At 36.2% G+C, this 13029-nt stretch overlaps 1 protein-coding gene across 1 annotated transcript in view; it reads right to left on the minus strand.

The window, feature by feature from the left end:
• Window positions 1-13029, minus strand: part of LOC139715713 (rab11 family-interacting protein 4-like) — a 74509-nt gene that overhangs the window by 7940 nt on the left and 53540 nt on the right. The window contains exons 7-10 of the mRNA XM_071627265.1: window positions 6577-6612; window positions 5570-5678; window positions 2285-2388; window positions 689-779 (exon numbers count right to left, since the gene is read on the minus strand). Of these exons, the coding sequence (XP_071483366.1) occupies window positions 689-779; window positions 2285-2388; window positions 5570-5678; window positions 6577-6612 (340 nt within the window). The remainder of the gene's footprint in view (window positions 1-688; window positions 780-2284; window positions 2389-5569; window positions 5679-6576; window positions 6613-13029) is intronic.

The following is a 13029-nucleotide window of genomic DNA, read 5'->3' on the forward strand; positions in this document are numbered from 1 at the left end:
TCATATAATGTGACATTTATTTGTACCTAAATGTTGATATGTGAATGAAATTTCTTTGTGAAAACAAAAGTTTACTGGAAAACCAATTTGTGATAAAACTGTGATTTTTCTCAAGAGCCACATAATGTAAAGGATAAAATACGGACATCCAAGCACAAATGACCGTCTTACAGTTTGTCTAATTTCAATCCAGTTAATGCCTGTTTTATTGGCTGCTGTTGTTCCTGTTGAATTAAAATTCCTGTTTGAGGTAAAAAAAAAATTGTCTATTCAAAAATGACCATTTCACTATTTTAACATCACAAACTGTTGAAATCTTCTTTATCCAGGAATGACAGCACACAACTTTAACCAAACCTTTCAAAAATCATAATTTTCTAACATGATCACCAAGTTGTTCCACAACCCTCATTGATGTCTTCAGGAAATATTTCTGCATACACTGAAAATGCACACAGATATTATACATATCATATTAAGGTAAAAGTCTCCTGTTATCCTAAATCTTTTTGAAATTAAAAACAAATTTCTTTTCATTTCTCCACTTTCTATTTCCAATATCACACCGTTTTGCTTTTTCAGATATAAACATTACAACGAATCAATGTAATACAAAATATATAACATGCATATATGGAAATATTTGTTCAAAATCCTTGTACTTTTAGAAATCTTGTTTCAGACTCACCATTTTCTCCTGGTGTTTTCTGCTCTCCTCCTCTAAGTTCTCAGTGTTTCTCCTATCCATCTCCCTCACCTGGTCCTCAAGGAGGGCAACTCTGAGGGTCAAAGGTGAAAATAAATCATCTTGTCATCTATCTATCTATCTATCTATCTACCTTTCTATCTATGTATCTATCTACCTTTATATATATATATATATATATATATATATATATATATATATATATATATATATATACAGTCAAACCTGTCTATAGCGGCCACCCAAGGGATACGGAAAAAGTGGCCGTTATAGACAGGTAGCCGCTATAGACAGGTAATCGGGTCAACTTTGTGTGCATTGCCTACATGTACATGTATCATTGTTGTATATACATGTACATTTATGTGTGTACGTATGCACACGTGTGTATCATGCATAGAACAATGCCGGTGTTTATGAAATTGTTGCACAGTACACTAGATGTAGCATGTGCACAGTCATGAATTAGTGCATTATTGTGACTGAATAAGTGATGAATGCAACGGTGGCGATCACTGAATGTTGCCTAGAAATGACTGGCACGGCTAAAAAGCAGAAAAACACCCTGAATTATCAGCTCGGCTACGGCTCCATCGGGTTTTTGGCCGCTATAGACAGGTTAAAATCTACCGCGGGAAACAAAAGTTGTGGCCGCTGGCCGCGTTAGACAGGTGGCCGCTATACACAGGGTCTTTAACATGGCTTTTCTCTCGGGGGGATTTTTCAGTGGCCGCTATAAACAGGTGGCCGCTATAGAGAGGTGGCCGCTAAGGCAGGTTTGACTGTATATATATATATATATATAAATTGAAACAAGATATATATATATATATATATATATATATATATGCATCTATCCATCTCTCTTAGCTGGCCCTCAAGGAGGGCAAATCTGAGGGTCAAAGTTGAAAATAAAAAATCTTGTCATCTATCTAACAATCTATCTGCCTATCAATCTACCTATTTATATATCTATCTATGATAAAACTTGCTAGAGCTTGACGGATGTCTTAGTGGTAGAAGAAGTAATTGTAGAAGTAGTCCTTACAATAATAATTATATTAGAATAATAATAATGATAATAATAATAATAATAATAATAATAATAATAATAATAATAATAATAATGATAATAATGATAATAATAATGATAATAATGAAAATAATAATAATAATAATAATAATAATAATAATAATAATAATGATAATAATGATAACAATAATGATACTACATTCATACTACTAATAATGATATTCCCCACAATGAACAAAAGAAGCATAGTAAATAAAAAAGAGAAAAAGGTAAGATGTATTATGAGGCTCAAACTGAACAAGAGAGAAGTATTGTATTATGCTGTCAGGAGTATCAGAATATTGATTTCAAAGAAACAGGATTGAATATTTAAGACGAAGAAAAAGGGGAACTACATGAACCAAGAATGGCCCATACATACGTGTGAATGTCATACAAGATGCTTTTATGCGGCCTTCTGCCACTGACAAGATGAAAAACGAAGATTGAATGAGGGAGAGAGAGAGAGAAAGAGAAGAGAGATATAAATGATATCTTTCTCATACTGTTTGTGGAGGTGCTGGTTTTCATTCCGGAGCTGCTCCTTCGTGTCCTCAATGTTATTCTTGTCCACCTCAAGGTAGGTAATTTGTGTTTCAAGATCCCGCACCTGCATAGAAGACAACCAAGATGATAGAGGGAGAGAGAGAGGGAGAGATGTGGAGATGAATGGTATATATTTGGTAGTCCAGGATATGAAACATAAAGCAAGACGGAGTGATATCCAATATCTTCTTGATAACATCTCTATCCAAACTGTGAGTAGAAAATCATTAATTCTTCATTCTACTGGACAAGCAAATTTTGACGATACTTTGAATAGCTTTATACAAGACAATGTACATCAAGAAGTATCAAAACAGTTATTGGTTGGTGGGTTTCATCACTAACAGAATGTTGCTTTCAACAAAACTGCCTGGACATTGTGGGGAAGGAGCTAATATCTGTAATACTTCCTGTCACTCCTTTATATCTTGCTATTTTAAAAGGTAAATATTTCATACAATTAGGAAAATTTGATGTCCTCTTTGCAATATTACACATTAACCCGTTGAAGACGAGTCCCGAGAATACTTGGGCATGCGTCTACGGGAAATGCATGCTACAGGAAAATCAGCCTCTCCTCGACGGGTTAAGAAAAATGCAAAAATTGTATCAGCATTCCATAAAATGTTCAGCATAGACTGCCCTCGGTAGAGTAATTGGCCGAATCTCATCTGATCACCTTAATAGCGAACATCAATAAATGTTCCACTTCCCAGTGTGGGACCAATTAGTGGATTGATTGTTTCCGTCATTACATAATCAATTCATCAAGCTCACAAAGCGAGACAATATGCAGTCGTTAGGGCAGGTTTCCTTCCAGGGTCAGAAGTTACCGGGAATCGTGCCAAAGTGGTCTGTGACTGTTTCCATGGTAACAGTCTTTGGCACCAGTGATTTCCAGTTCACTATACTCATTTTCATTTTGTTTTTTTCTGTGATAGCTATCACTGAGATCATCACAAATACCATGTGAGTCAAAATTTACTGCAACCAATTTTTACTATCTCTGCACAGTAAGATGACTATGGCATGTTCTTAATTTTAAAAACTGCTGACATGCTATTATTAATAGTACATGCATATATCAAAATTCATGTGGATTAGATAAGGTAAAACTATCAAAGTATCTGTATGCCTTTGTTTATGCCTGGAATCATGTTGCACAACATGAATGAACATTCTACTGTGAAGTATTTCATATTTACAAGCAATGATGCATGTTGCATATATCTGCCATAAACTCCAGCACGGCTCAAATATACTTTCAATATCACTTTGCACAAAATGGTTTTGTTAAGTAAAATACCTTTAGAAAGAAAAGAGTTTGCTGCCAACTCTTCATATTCCTGCCGATCTGATTTTCACATTCCACAGTCTTTATTCTTCAAAGACGTTTATTACAAATAATTGCAAAATTGCAGGACTGGATGTTGGCAAAGAAAGTGTAGAGGATTTGTATCTTGTCACTACACTTTCTCATGAATTCACTTTTGCTCCATCCAGGGAGGTGAGAAACAGCTGGGATGGGTGGATCCACCAGGTATATACACGTATGTGACACCATGACCTCGACTTTGCAATGTCACGATATATAGGCCATCATTTGAGGCTAAATTCACAAATTTTCAAACGACATCCATCCCCTCCCAATTTTGGTGAAAATGTGAAGGCTGAAATTGTGTAACTAAAGGTGAGATGTGTAGATATGCCCAATGTTGCACCACACAGGGATATGAAAGTGGGTTCCTCCATCCCAATATAAAATGTAACCTCACAAATTTCTGACCCTCCTGCATACAAGTGCAGAGTGAGTGTACGCACCCATTTAGGGAGATGATAATATCACTGAGCTGTGTCTTTGTTCAAGCTATGAGGTCATACAAAATGAGTTTGTGTGTGTGTGTGTGGGCGGGGGGTGGGGGTGGGAGTGGGGAGGGGTGGTGGTAACATTCCTAAGAGATTTGAGGTACACTCCGCAAGAGACTGCTGGGAATATTATGTTCTTTCGTCTTCCACCTTTAAATCAACAGCAGCACTTCCAAGACCAAACAATGCTCTTCAACTATCTCCCTCATAACAGCTGACATGCACAATCGGTTGAAACTCCTTAAAGGTCGTATGGCGCTTTTGCAAACATCACAAAATCTTGCATGATTTAAGAATAATACCTCCCAACATCATTTATGAATTTTTTTGATATGATAATACATTTCAGAGTTTCAAAAAAGAGAAAAACTAATCAAATATCAATTGAGAATGTGCTCCTATTTTGTAATAAGAAAAACAGGTGGAATTTTTTGAGGTCCTGAGAAATTCACTGGAAATCTGTAGTATTGTTTTGCCCTCCATCGTAGAGAAGTTTCCAGTTTTGTTATTTTGAGGAAGGGTCTGAATTACCTACCTCTACAGTATACCAGCATATGAAAGGAATCTAATTTTCACGGTTGCAAAAAAGGACACCTGAGCTTTAAAGGGTGTGTACAGTTCTGGTCGAGGTGAAGATTTAGCTTTCAACGTTTTGCGAGATATTCAGAAACCACTCTATGAGATGTCAAAGAGCATGCAATTCCAAGGGGTATCAAAAGTTTATTTGATGAAAATCGGTTTTGAAATGGCTGAGATATCCAAAAATAAGGTGAAACAAAAAGATCCTAATAAAGTTGTGGCCTGTCGCCTTTTATCATTATCACTGTTTTGGATATCTCAGTCATTTGAAAACCAATTTTCATCAAATAAACGTTGAATCCTTCTTAAAATTACATGCTCTTTCATATTTCATAAGAGGTTTCTCATTATCTCACTTAAGAATGCTCAAAACATGAATCCCTACCTCAACCAGGACTGTACAGTCCCTTTAACTCTGTCAGCACCGTCGCTGATCTGTTCCTATACAATGTCTATGAAACTTTGAGATGGTGATAATGTGATACTGATACTGATGAATACACATCTCATTTAATTTGAGTGATATGCTTAAGACATACAGTGGTTATTGTTTGGTGCAATATAAATGCTCACATTATCAGTATCATTATTATTAATTGATATCATTGCTCTCATCATCAACACAAAATGGATGCATGTGTGGGCAAGGCTTACTCCACAGTGCCCTGAAAAATTCAGTCTAATCACTGTTTGAAACAGCTGAGCCACGCACTATCCCATGCTGACCCTGAGAGAAAGAAATGAGGTCAGGGTTGGTGTGAGCATCACACACCGCTACCATGGCGACCGCATCACCTCACCTTGTCACTAAGCTCCAGGACGTCACCGTCGGAGGCAGCGTACTCCCCATAGACATCGTCCAACGCACTCTTTGGGAGGTTGTGGGATGAGGAGGACCGGTACAACTGACTGCATCCCGGAAGAAACAAGAGAGAAAAGATAGAGATGGAAGGAGAAGGGATAGAGAAGAGATACAAAGCAGATAGAGAGACAGAGCAATGGAGATAGAGATAGAGATACAGCAATAGAGATAGAGACAGAGATAGAGAAAGAGAGTGAAAAAAAAAGTTTGTGTAAAATATTTTAAAAATGACTATGACCATTGATAATGTGAATGATACAAAACATCGCAATTACTGTATTTCATGTAAACACCCATCAATTGTGGGAGTGTAAATTGTGCATCATTGTATATACCGTAATGTATCTCCACTAAACATTTGCCACTTTTATTTTTTCCCCTCCTGTATCTTCTACATTCTTGGAGGACAATAATATCATATCATACATTCTCTACCTATATCAGATGACAGATAAACATGTATGAATCTTTACAATAATTACTGATATTGCGGAATCATTTTATTATCAACACATGAAAGATTTTCTAAAATTTGAAATATCCTGTTCTCCTATCAATGACTTGTTGGTTTTTTTTCCTTCAACTCAAATAAACAAACCCCTGAAACCAGAGATTTATGGCTCTGTTATATCTCTGTACGTTCATTGCTCTGACATACATGTATGTGTCTGTGCAATCACATGTGTGTGTGTGTGTACAATATTTATGATTTTCATCAATAAAATGAAAAATGCCTGAGTGGATACCAGCAGACATGCATTGTATTGTAATGACTCATCTAGACTTTACTCAACTTTATACACAAACAGAGAAGAAAGAAAAAGAATAACAATGTAAACACATGTTATGGCTTGGCAAACATCACAATGCACGTTTTGCTACATTCCTCAGCACATGCACGTAGACTGTACTCTCGAGCACGATGCACAATGAGCACATACTTACCTCGCTATGTCACTGGACGTCAGGCGCTTGGACGGGCTGCATGACGAAAGACAGAGAGGAAAACGAATGAAAGACAGGTATAGACAAAGAAATAATGTTAACAAATCACCTTCTGCTAGGAAATAATCACGATCATGTCTTTTGTTCTTACCACCACACCTCCAGAGTAAGTAACTAATTGGGCCAGCCTTCGAACTATCTCATTATTCTCATTATTCATCCGTTAGCCTCCATGGGTTTGTTGACATGGAAGCAGATCTTTCGTTACTTGATGCGGTTTCCATGGCAACAGAAGCTATCAGTTTCAATGAAGTAAGTGATATGTGCACATACATCAAAACTGTATCTGTATCACATGAAGGTGATCCATTTCTTTGACATCCCCACTTCGTAGCATTTGCAATTTCTCGAGACGTGTAAACTTAGAAAAGGTCAGCAAAAGATTTTTTTTTTCCTTTCAAGAGTTTAACTTTTCTGTATATGTACACAACAATGTGTTATACTCCATGCAGTATTGTTGCAAAAAGTTGTTGAAATTTTTTGCAGTTTTCATCATGATTAAAACAGAGAACAATTAAAAATGTCAACATGTCTACAGATTTTTTTTTTATGGATTGGCTGGTGTGCAACATATAAATCATTGTTACTCTGGCAATATTCCTGTGACTTACTTGCAGAGCAGAGTAAAAAACACCAACACTACAAGCATAGAATCAGCTTGCATCAATGATTGACTTATACAGAAAAAGACAATGAGTCTTACAGTATGGCATTCGTATTCAGCACCAATGAACACACACAAGACATGGACATTGTGAAAAACAAGTGACAGATGTGTGCAAAGTAGATCCGCTAATGACTAATGAAGTTAAAATATGGGTTTTGTGTTGCATGGAAGTGATAGAATATGATGCCTGTAATAAGATGCTGAAAAAGAAAAAAGACAAAACATGATACATGTACACAAAAAGTTTGGCAGAAGGAGTATTACCACTGCACACAGAATCAGTGTTAAAAAGGGATTACTATGTTTTGTTTCTCAAATATTGTAGCAATATAACGATTGAAAGAGGATCAGCCACATAGAGAATCTACCTCAGACTTATATACAGTGTACTAAGAATGCCTAGACATATAGAAAGCATATTGCATATTGCAAATGTCTACCACAGCTCAATATGAAAAAGCATAGTAACACACAACTAACAATAACATCGCATTGTAGCATGAGATATGAAGATATTTTGAACAGGCAAATATTTGATTCAGCCTGACCTTATCAAGTATCAATATCATATCTAATTGTACCTCTCACAAGGTCACAAGGCATAGTTCATTTACTTCCCATACCTGATAAGTTTGCAGCTGACACAGGATAAAAGTAATAACAAATGCCCACAAATCAATTGCAATCACATCATTTTTCCTTTCATTTTCTGCGTGTAGATTTCCAATTTACTTGATGTACAGTCCATGACATTTTTAAATGTGAAGAGAAAAACAGGATGACATTCCTTGATGAATGAAATGCCATGAGGTCACACATTTTTTTTAAATTATTATTATTATTATTATTATTACTATTATTTATAGTGCGCTTTTCCCACAAGGCCCAAAGCGCTTACAATCAATTCAAAACATGTACGACAGTATGTATAATTGGATAAATGTTATATATACAGCTACGAACTAGTTGCTACTGAAAAGATGTGTTTTCAAGGCTTTTTTGAACACACTGACTGATGGAGACTGTCTAACGGTAAGTGGTAAATTGTTCCAGTGCTTTGAAGCAGACACAGTAAATGTCCTATCACCGGCTAAGGTGCGAGTAACAGAGTATGTGAGACGAAGCGGATCACTAGATGACCTCAAATTTCTAATAGGTGTATATAAAGTCAAACAGGCGTCTAAATATTTCGGAGCTTGATCGTTAAGGATTTTATAAACAAACAAAACTAATTTGAAAATTATCCGTTGCTTCAAAGGAAGCCAGTGCAACGACTTCAGAAGTGGCTGAGATGGGTAGTCCCTAGAAACCTGAAACACTAATCGGGCTGCCCAATTTTGAAGTCGCTGCACACGATCCAGTTGAGTTGAAGGAATGGAAGAGAGAAGCCCGTTACAATAATCTATACGGGATAGAACTAAAGAACGCACTGCGTTATGACATGCAGATTGATCAATAAATCTCCTAATCCTAGCAATATTAATGTTCGTAAATGAACAACCATGAACACAGACCTATACAAATGCAAAATAAAATGCAATAAAAAAAAAACAACAAAGAAAAAAATCTCTGAACATGACATGAACATCTGTAATCAAGCAAACACACAAACACACATATATACCAAGGTACACACAAATTCCCACGGCACAGAAGACTGTCTAGCACTTTAATGTACTGTGGCTTCTGTATTTCGCAGAGTGGCCCATACAATCAATGCCTGGAGCATGAACCAATATGAGCAGAGCCAGGTGGCAGGCAACAAAACACACACAAAAGCTCTATCTCATGGCACCCAGACTGCCTACTCTCTTTACTCTGAAGGCTACGAAGGCCATTTTGAAGGTCCTGAGTCCAGTAAAGTAAATGGGCAACTATCCTGGGGAAGATAAAATGGTGCAAATGGAATAATATTTGTATTTGTGAAGAAAAGGCCAACCAGACATAGAGCCTCAGATATTCTAAATTTAAAACCCATTCCAACTTGGGAGTATGAAGAGGGTTATTCTACACACTTTTGTGAGATTTTTTTTTCTTTTAATTTTCATTCATTCTTATTGGTATTTTGGATTGATTTCAAATGATTTGGAAGTTAACTGAATTGAATGATAATCAAAAGAATTTCTAGCTGGGTGTTTTGATTATTCCAGGAGTCTTGGTCAAACACGGTGATTTAGCAGTTGTGATGCACACATTTGCATGATGCAAAAATGGATGTATGGCTCACCAAATGGGAACGATCAAGCTCAATGAGGATATCAGCTATTTTTTGAATGTGCAATTTGCTTCAAATGTTGTTTCAAAAGTTCATTTTCCTTTTAAAGCAGCAATACTCTTGGCTTACCTCGGATGTTTGCGTGGAGGGTCAATTCCACTACGTTTTCTCACACTGCAAAGAATTTCAAAAGCCCGACAGTTTCAAAACTTGAAATAAGCACAGATTTGCAGTTTAAAAAAGCCGAACCTTCATTTTACAGAAATTCATCGCAAACACAAGTGATTGCCCACACACGCAAGCACAATTGCAATCACACACCCACAGATCTTTTTCTTTTTTTTAATAATTATTCATTTTCTAGGGGGACACACATCAACAAAAATACAACTTTGTGCCTAACTAAATGAGCTAAGTCTAAGAGACAGAAAAATAAAGAGCTTGTGTATACATCTGAACAAGTCTCAATGATAAAAATTTGCAAAGATTCAAATGACTACAACTACTTCACTGCGAATAAAAAAAGCAAAACAAAAACAGAGAGGAACAAGACAACATTTTAAACATGCGTCACACTTTTGATTGATTTCTTTACCTAGAGATGTAGCCATTACAATGAGAACTTTTGAAAATGGAGAAAACAGAAAGAACAACACAAAGATGAGATATCTTTTGCTCTCAAACTACCAGAAACAAGTGCAATTTCTAAGCACATAAATGTAAAATTCAATGAGTAAGACATAATATCTAGTTACTTATGAAACAGTTTCTGTTTTTAAGGTTCTTTGACTTCTACATGTGTAGACAGGGGTCTCCGATTTGTTCATCGCTCTTTTTCTTTTGTTTTCCATTTAAACTTTCTCTTGACTAGAAAAAGAAAGAAAGAAAAAATACCAGTCATAAGAAATGAACATGAACAAATCATTGAATGCTTTAATCCACAGGACATTTGCTATCTCAACCCCCAACAAACAAACAAACAAACATACAAATAAACAGACAAACAAACAAACAAACAACTTTACATGTATGCTGGCTTCTCATATGATGGCACACTGGTTTTAAGTGTTCTATTTTCTGTTTGATTTCTTGTTCATGATACTGAAAAAAAAAATACTGCCTGAATATAAAATGATGATACAAGTTTTTGAATCGGTCCTTTTTAATTTTTGACTGCTCTCTTTGACAAGTCACAAAATCTTAATCAGTAAAAAATGTGACCAGAAAGACAAGTACAGGAGGGTATCCAAGGAGTTTGAAGCTCCTTGGGGTGTCCAAAGATAGTTCTAAAACCTCTGCAACCTTTCAAAATCCCAATTTGTTTCCCACCCACTATTACATCAACTTGTTGGCCACAACTATCACTCATTTTATCTCTATTTATTTCTAACGTCATACCCGGTACATTTCGGTACAAATAGACCTTGGACGGCCATTACACTGTCCACACGTAATCTGCATAATCATGCTAATTGAAATATTTTGCAGCAACGAGTGGGCACAAATGGAGATATTATCGTACATATTCTAATTTCCCCACAGGAGCTAAAGCGGATGGGTATATTGCGATGTTATAATTGAATACTGCCATTGTGTGTACAAACAAGGAAAAATCCCCCTTCGTCCTACACAGTTATCCAAATCATTTGTTTGTAAACACATGGTGAGTAATTTTGAGAGCTATTGTGGTTGTTCTGTTTTACCTGTTTTGTCAATATACAATTGTGGTTTGCAACAGCATGCTCTTGTGTTGCGTCAAAGCATACAAACATTCCATCGAAACAATTCCCTTCCCCTTTTTATAGCTACATGTGTTTGTATACGGTGGCCCCCGATGATACAAAGGAATGCCACACTATTTTCTTTACCAATATGAGCAGATGACACATAAATTTGTGACGCAATCTACCATCATATGAATTCAATATACACACAAAGCATTCTATTTGCTTTATGATGCATGTCTTCCAAGCTCCCCCTCCCACACACTTTATGCATACAAAGAAAGTACTTAAAAAAAAAAATTAGATATATCAAAAAGTATGACGTAATGTTATCAGTGTCACAGTGAATATGCAAACGAGTATGCCTGCTTCACCACGCTTTTTCAAATCATACAATCTAGACATAATTTGCATGCAGCATTCTTACATTATGCAATTGTCTTTAAAATGTAACACGAGTATGTTGCATCAAAAGTACTGCATAGACTTGAACAAATCCATTCAGTAGTCCATTATCTAGTTACAGTAAATAGATGAATAGTCGTGCATATCATACAAAATGATCCATGAATATATCTGATTATATACATGATTCATGACCCGTAGAACTGATGTTGTATGCCATTCACTGTGAATATTGTAGTGCACAGTCATGCACTATAACCATAAAGTCATGCACAGGGAACGAATGTCATACATTCATGATATCAACAAAAACAAATAAATGGTGGATATGTTTGGCAAGCAATATTCTAGGCTATATGCACTCTGGACACATATACATGTACTTAGCCCTTGTGCAATATTATTTTTATTAGAAAGTTCTATTCTAGTGTGAATTAAAACTTGATTGGGCTAACATGGATTTGATATATGCAATATACAAGCACGAGTGCACAGCTGATACATAGGCAGATCCATGCACTATTCACATGTCTAACTTTACATCAGCCATTTCAGTACTTTTGCTTAACATGTACTGCATTCTTAGAGACAAAATGCAAGGCGAAATTGAATCGTACAAACGCATTCATGAATGCAGCTAAATGCAAGTGAAAGGATTTGCTCACAAAATTAGCACAAAATTGTACAGATATTGGAATGAAAAAACAGCCCAGCTGCAACCTCCAGAAAATATGGGAAGTCATAACAGCCAAAGATTGTTGTCTTTATCATATGACTGTGATGTCACTCCCACAATGCAACTCATTTGAAATGTCAGATATCTAAATCTTGGTCTGCAAGACATCTTCTTTTCCCCTCCAACCATTCTGCTCAAAATATACATCGAGGACACTTTATTTTTGTGCTTCCTCCCTTGCAGTGGAAATTACTTCCTCAAACTGACGAGAATATATCTCATAATTCAATTTATTTTTTCCCTTCTTTTTTGTTTTTGTTTTTTGAGAGAGAGTGGTATAAGACAAAAAATACCCAAGTGAGTCCTCCACAGCTATTTCAGATGACTTTAACCGACATTGAAGCTGTTTTTGCTGTCTATGTAACTGTATAGGCATCTGATTTGGCTCAGACCATTGCCAATCCGTTGTCATAATTACAAAAAAGACACTTCGATGACCTTCTTATTGAAATAGATTTTCTCTTCTGATGTGACTTTGTGGTTAACATGACATACTGCAGTCTTCCTGTGTTTTGCGGCCATGCACACAAATACAGCACAACCTGAGTATGATCACGGTTGTCTCCCACATCTCGAGAAAACAAGACTAAGCGTAGAGGACAGTGCATCGCAAGTTATTTTTGAGACACTTTGCATTTTCAAGACA

The sequence above is a fragment of the Diadema antillarum genome, unplaced genomic scaffold, assembly GCF_040938485.1.
Source record: "Diadema antillarum isolate AM-2024a unplaced genomic scaffold, OU_Dant_1.0 scf00000053, whole genome shotgun sequence".
In the NCBI taxonomy this organism is placed as follows: Eukaryota; Metazoa; Echinodermata; class Echinoidea; order Diadematoida; family Diadematidae; genus Diadema; species Diadema antillarum.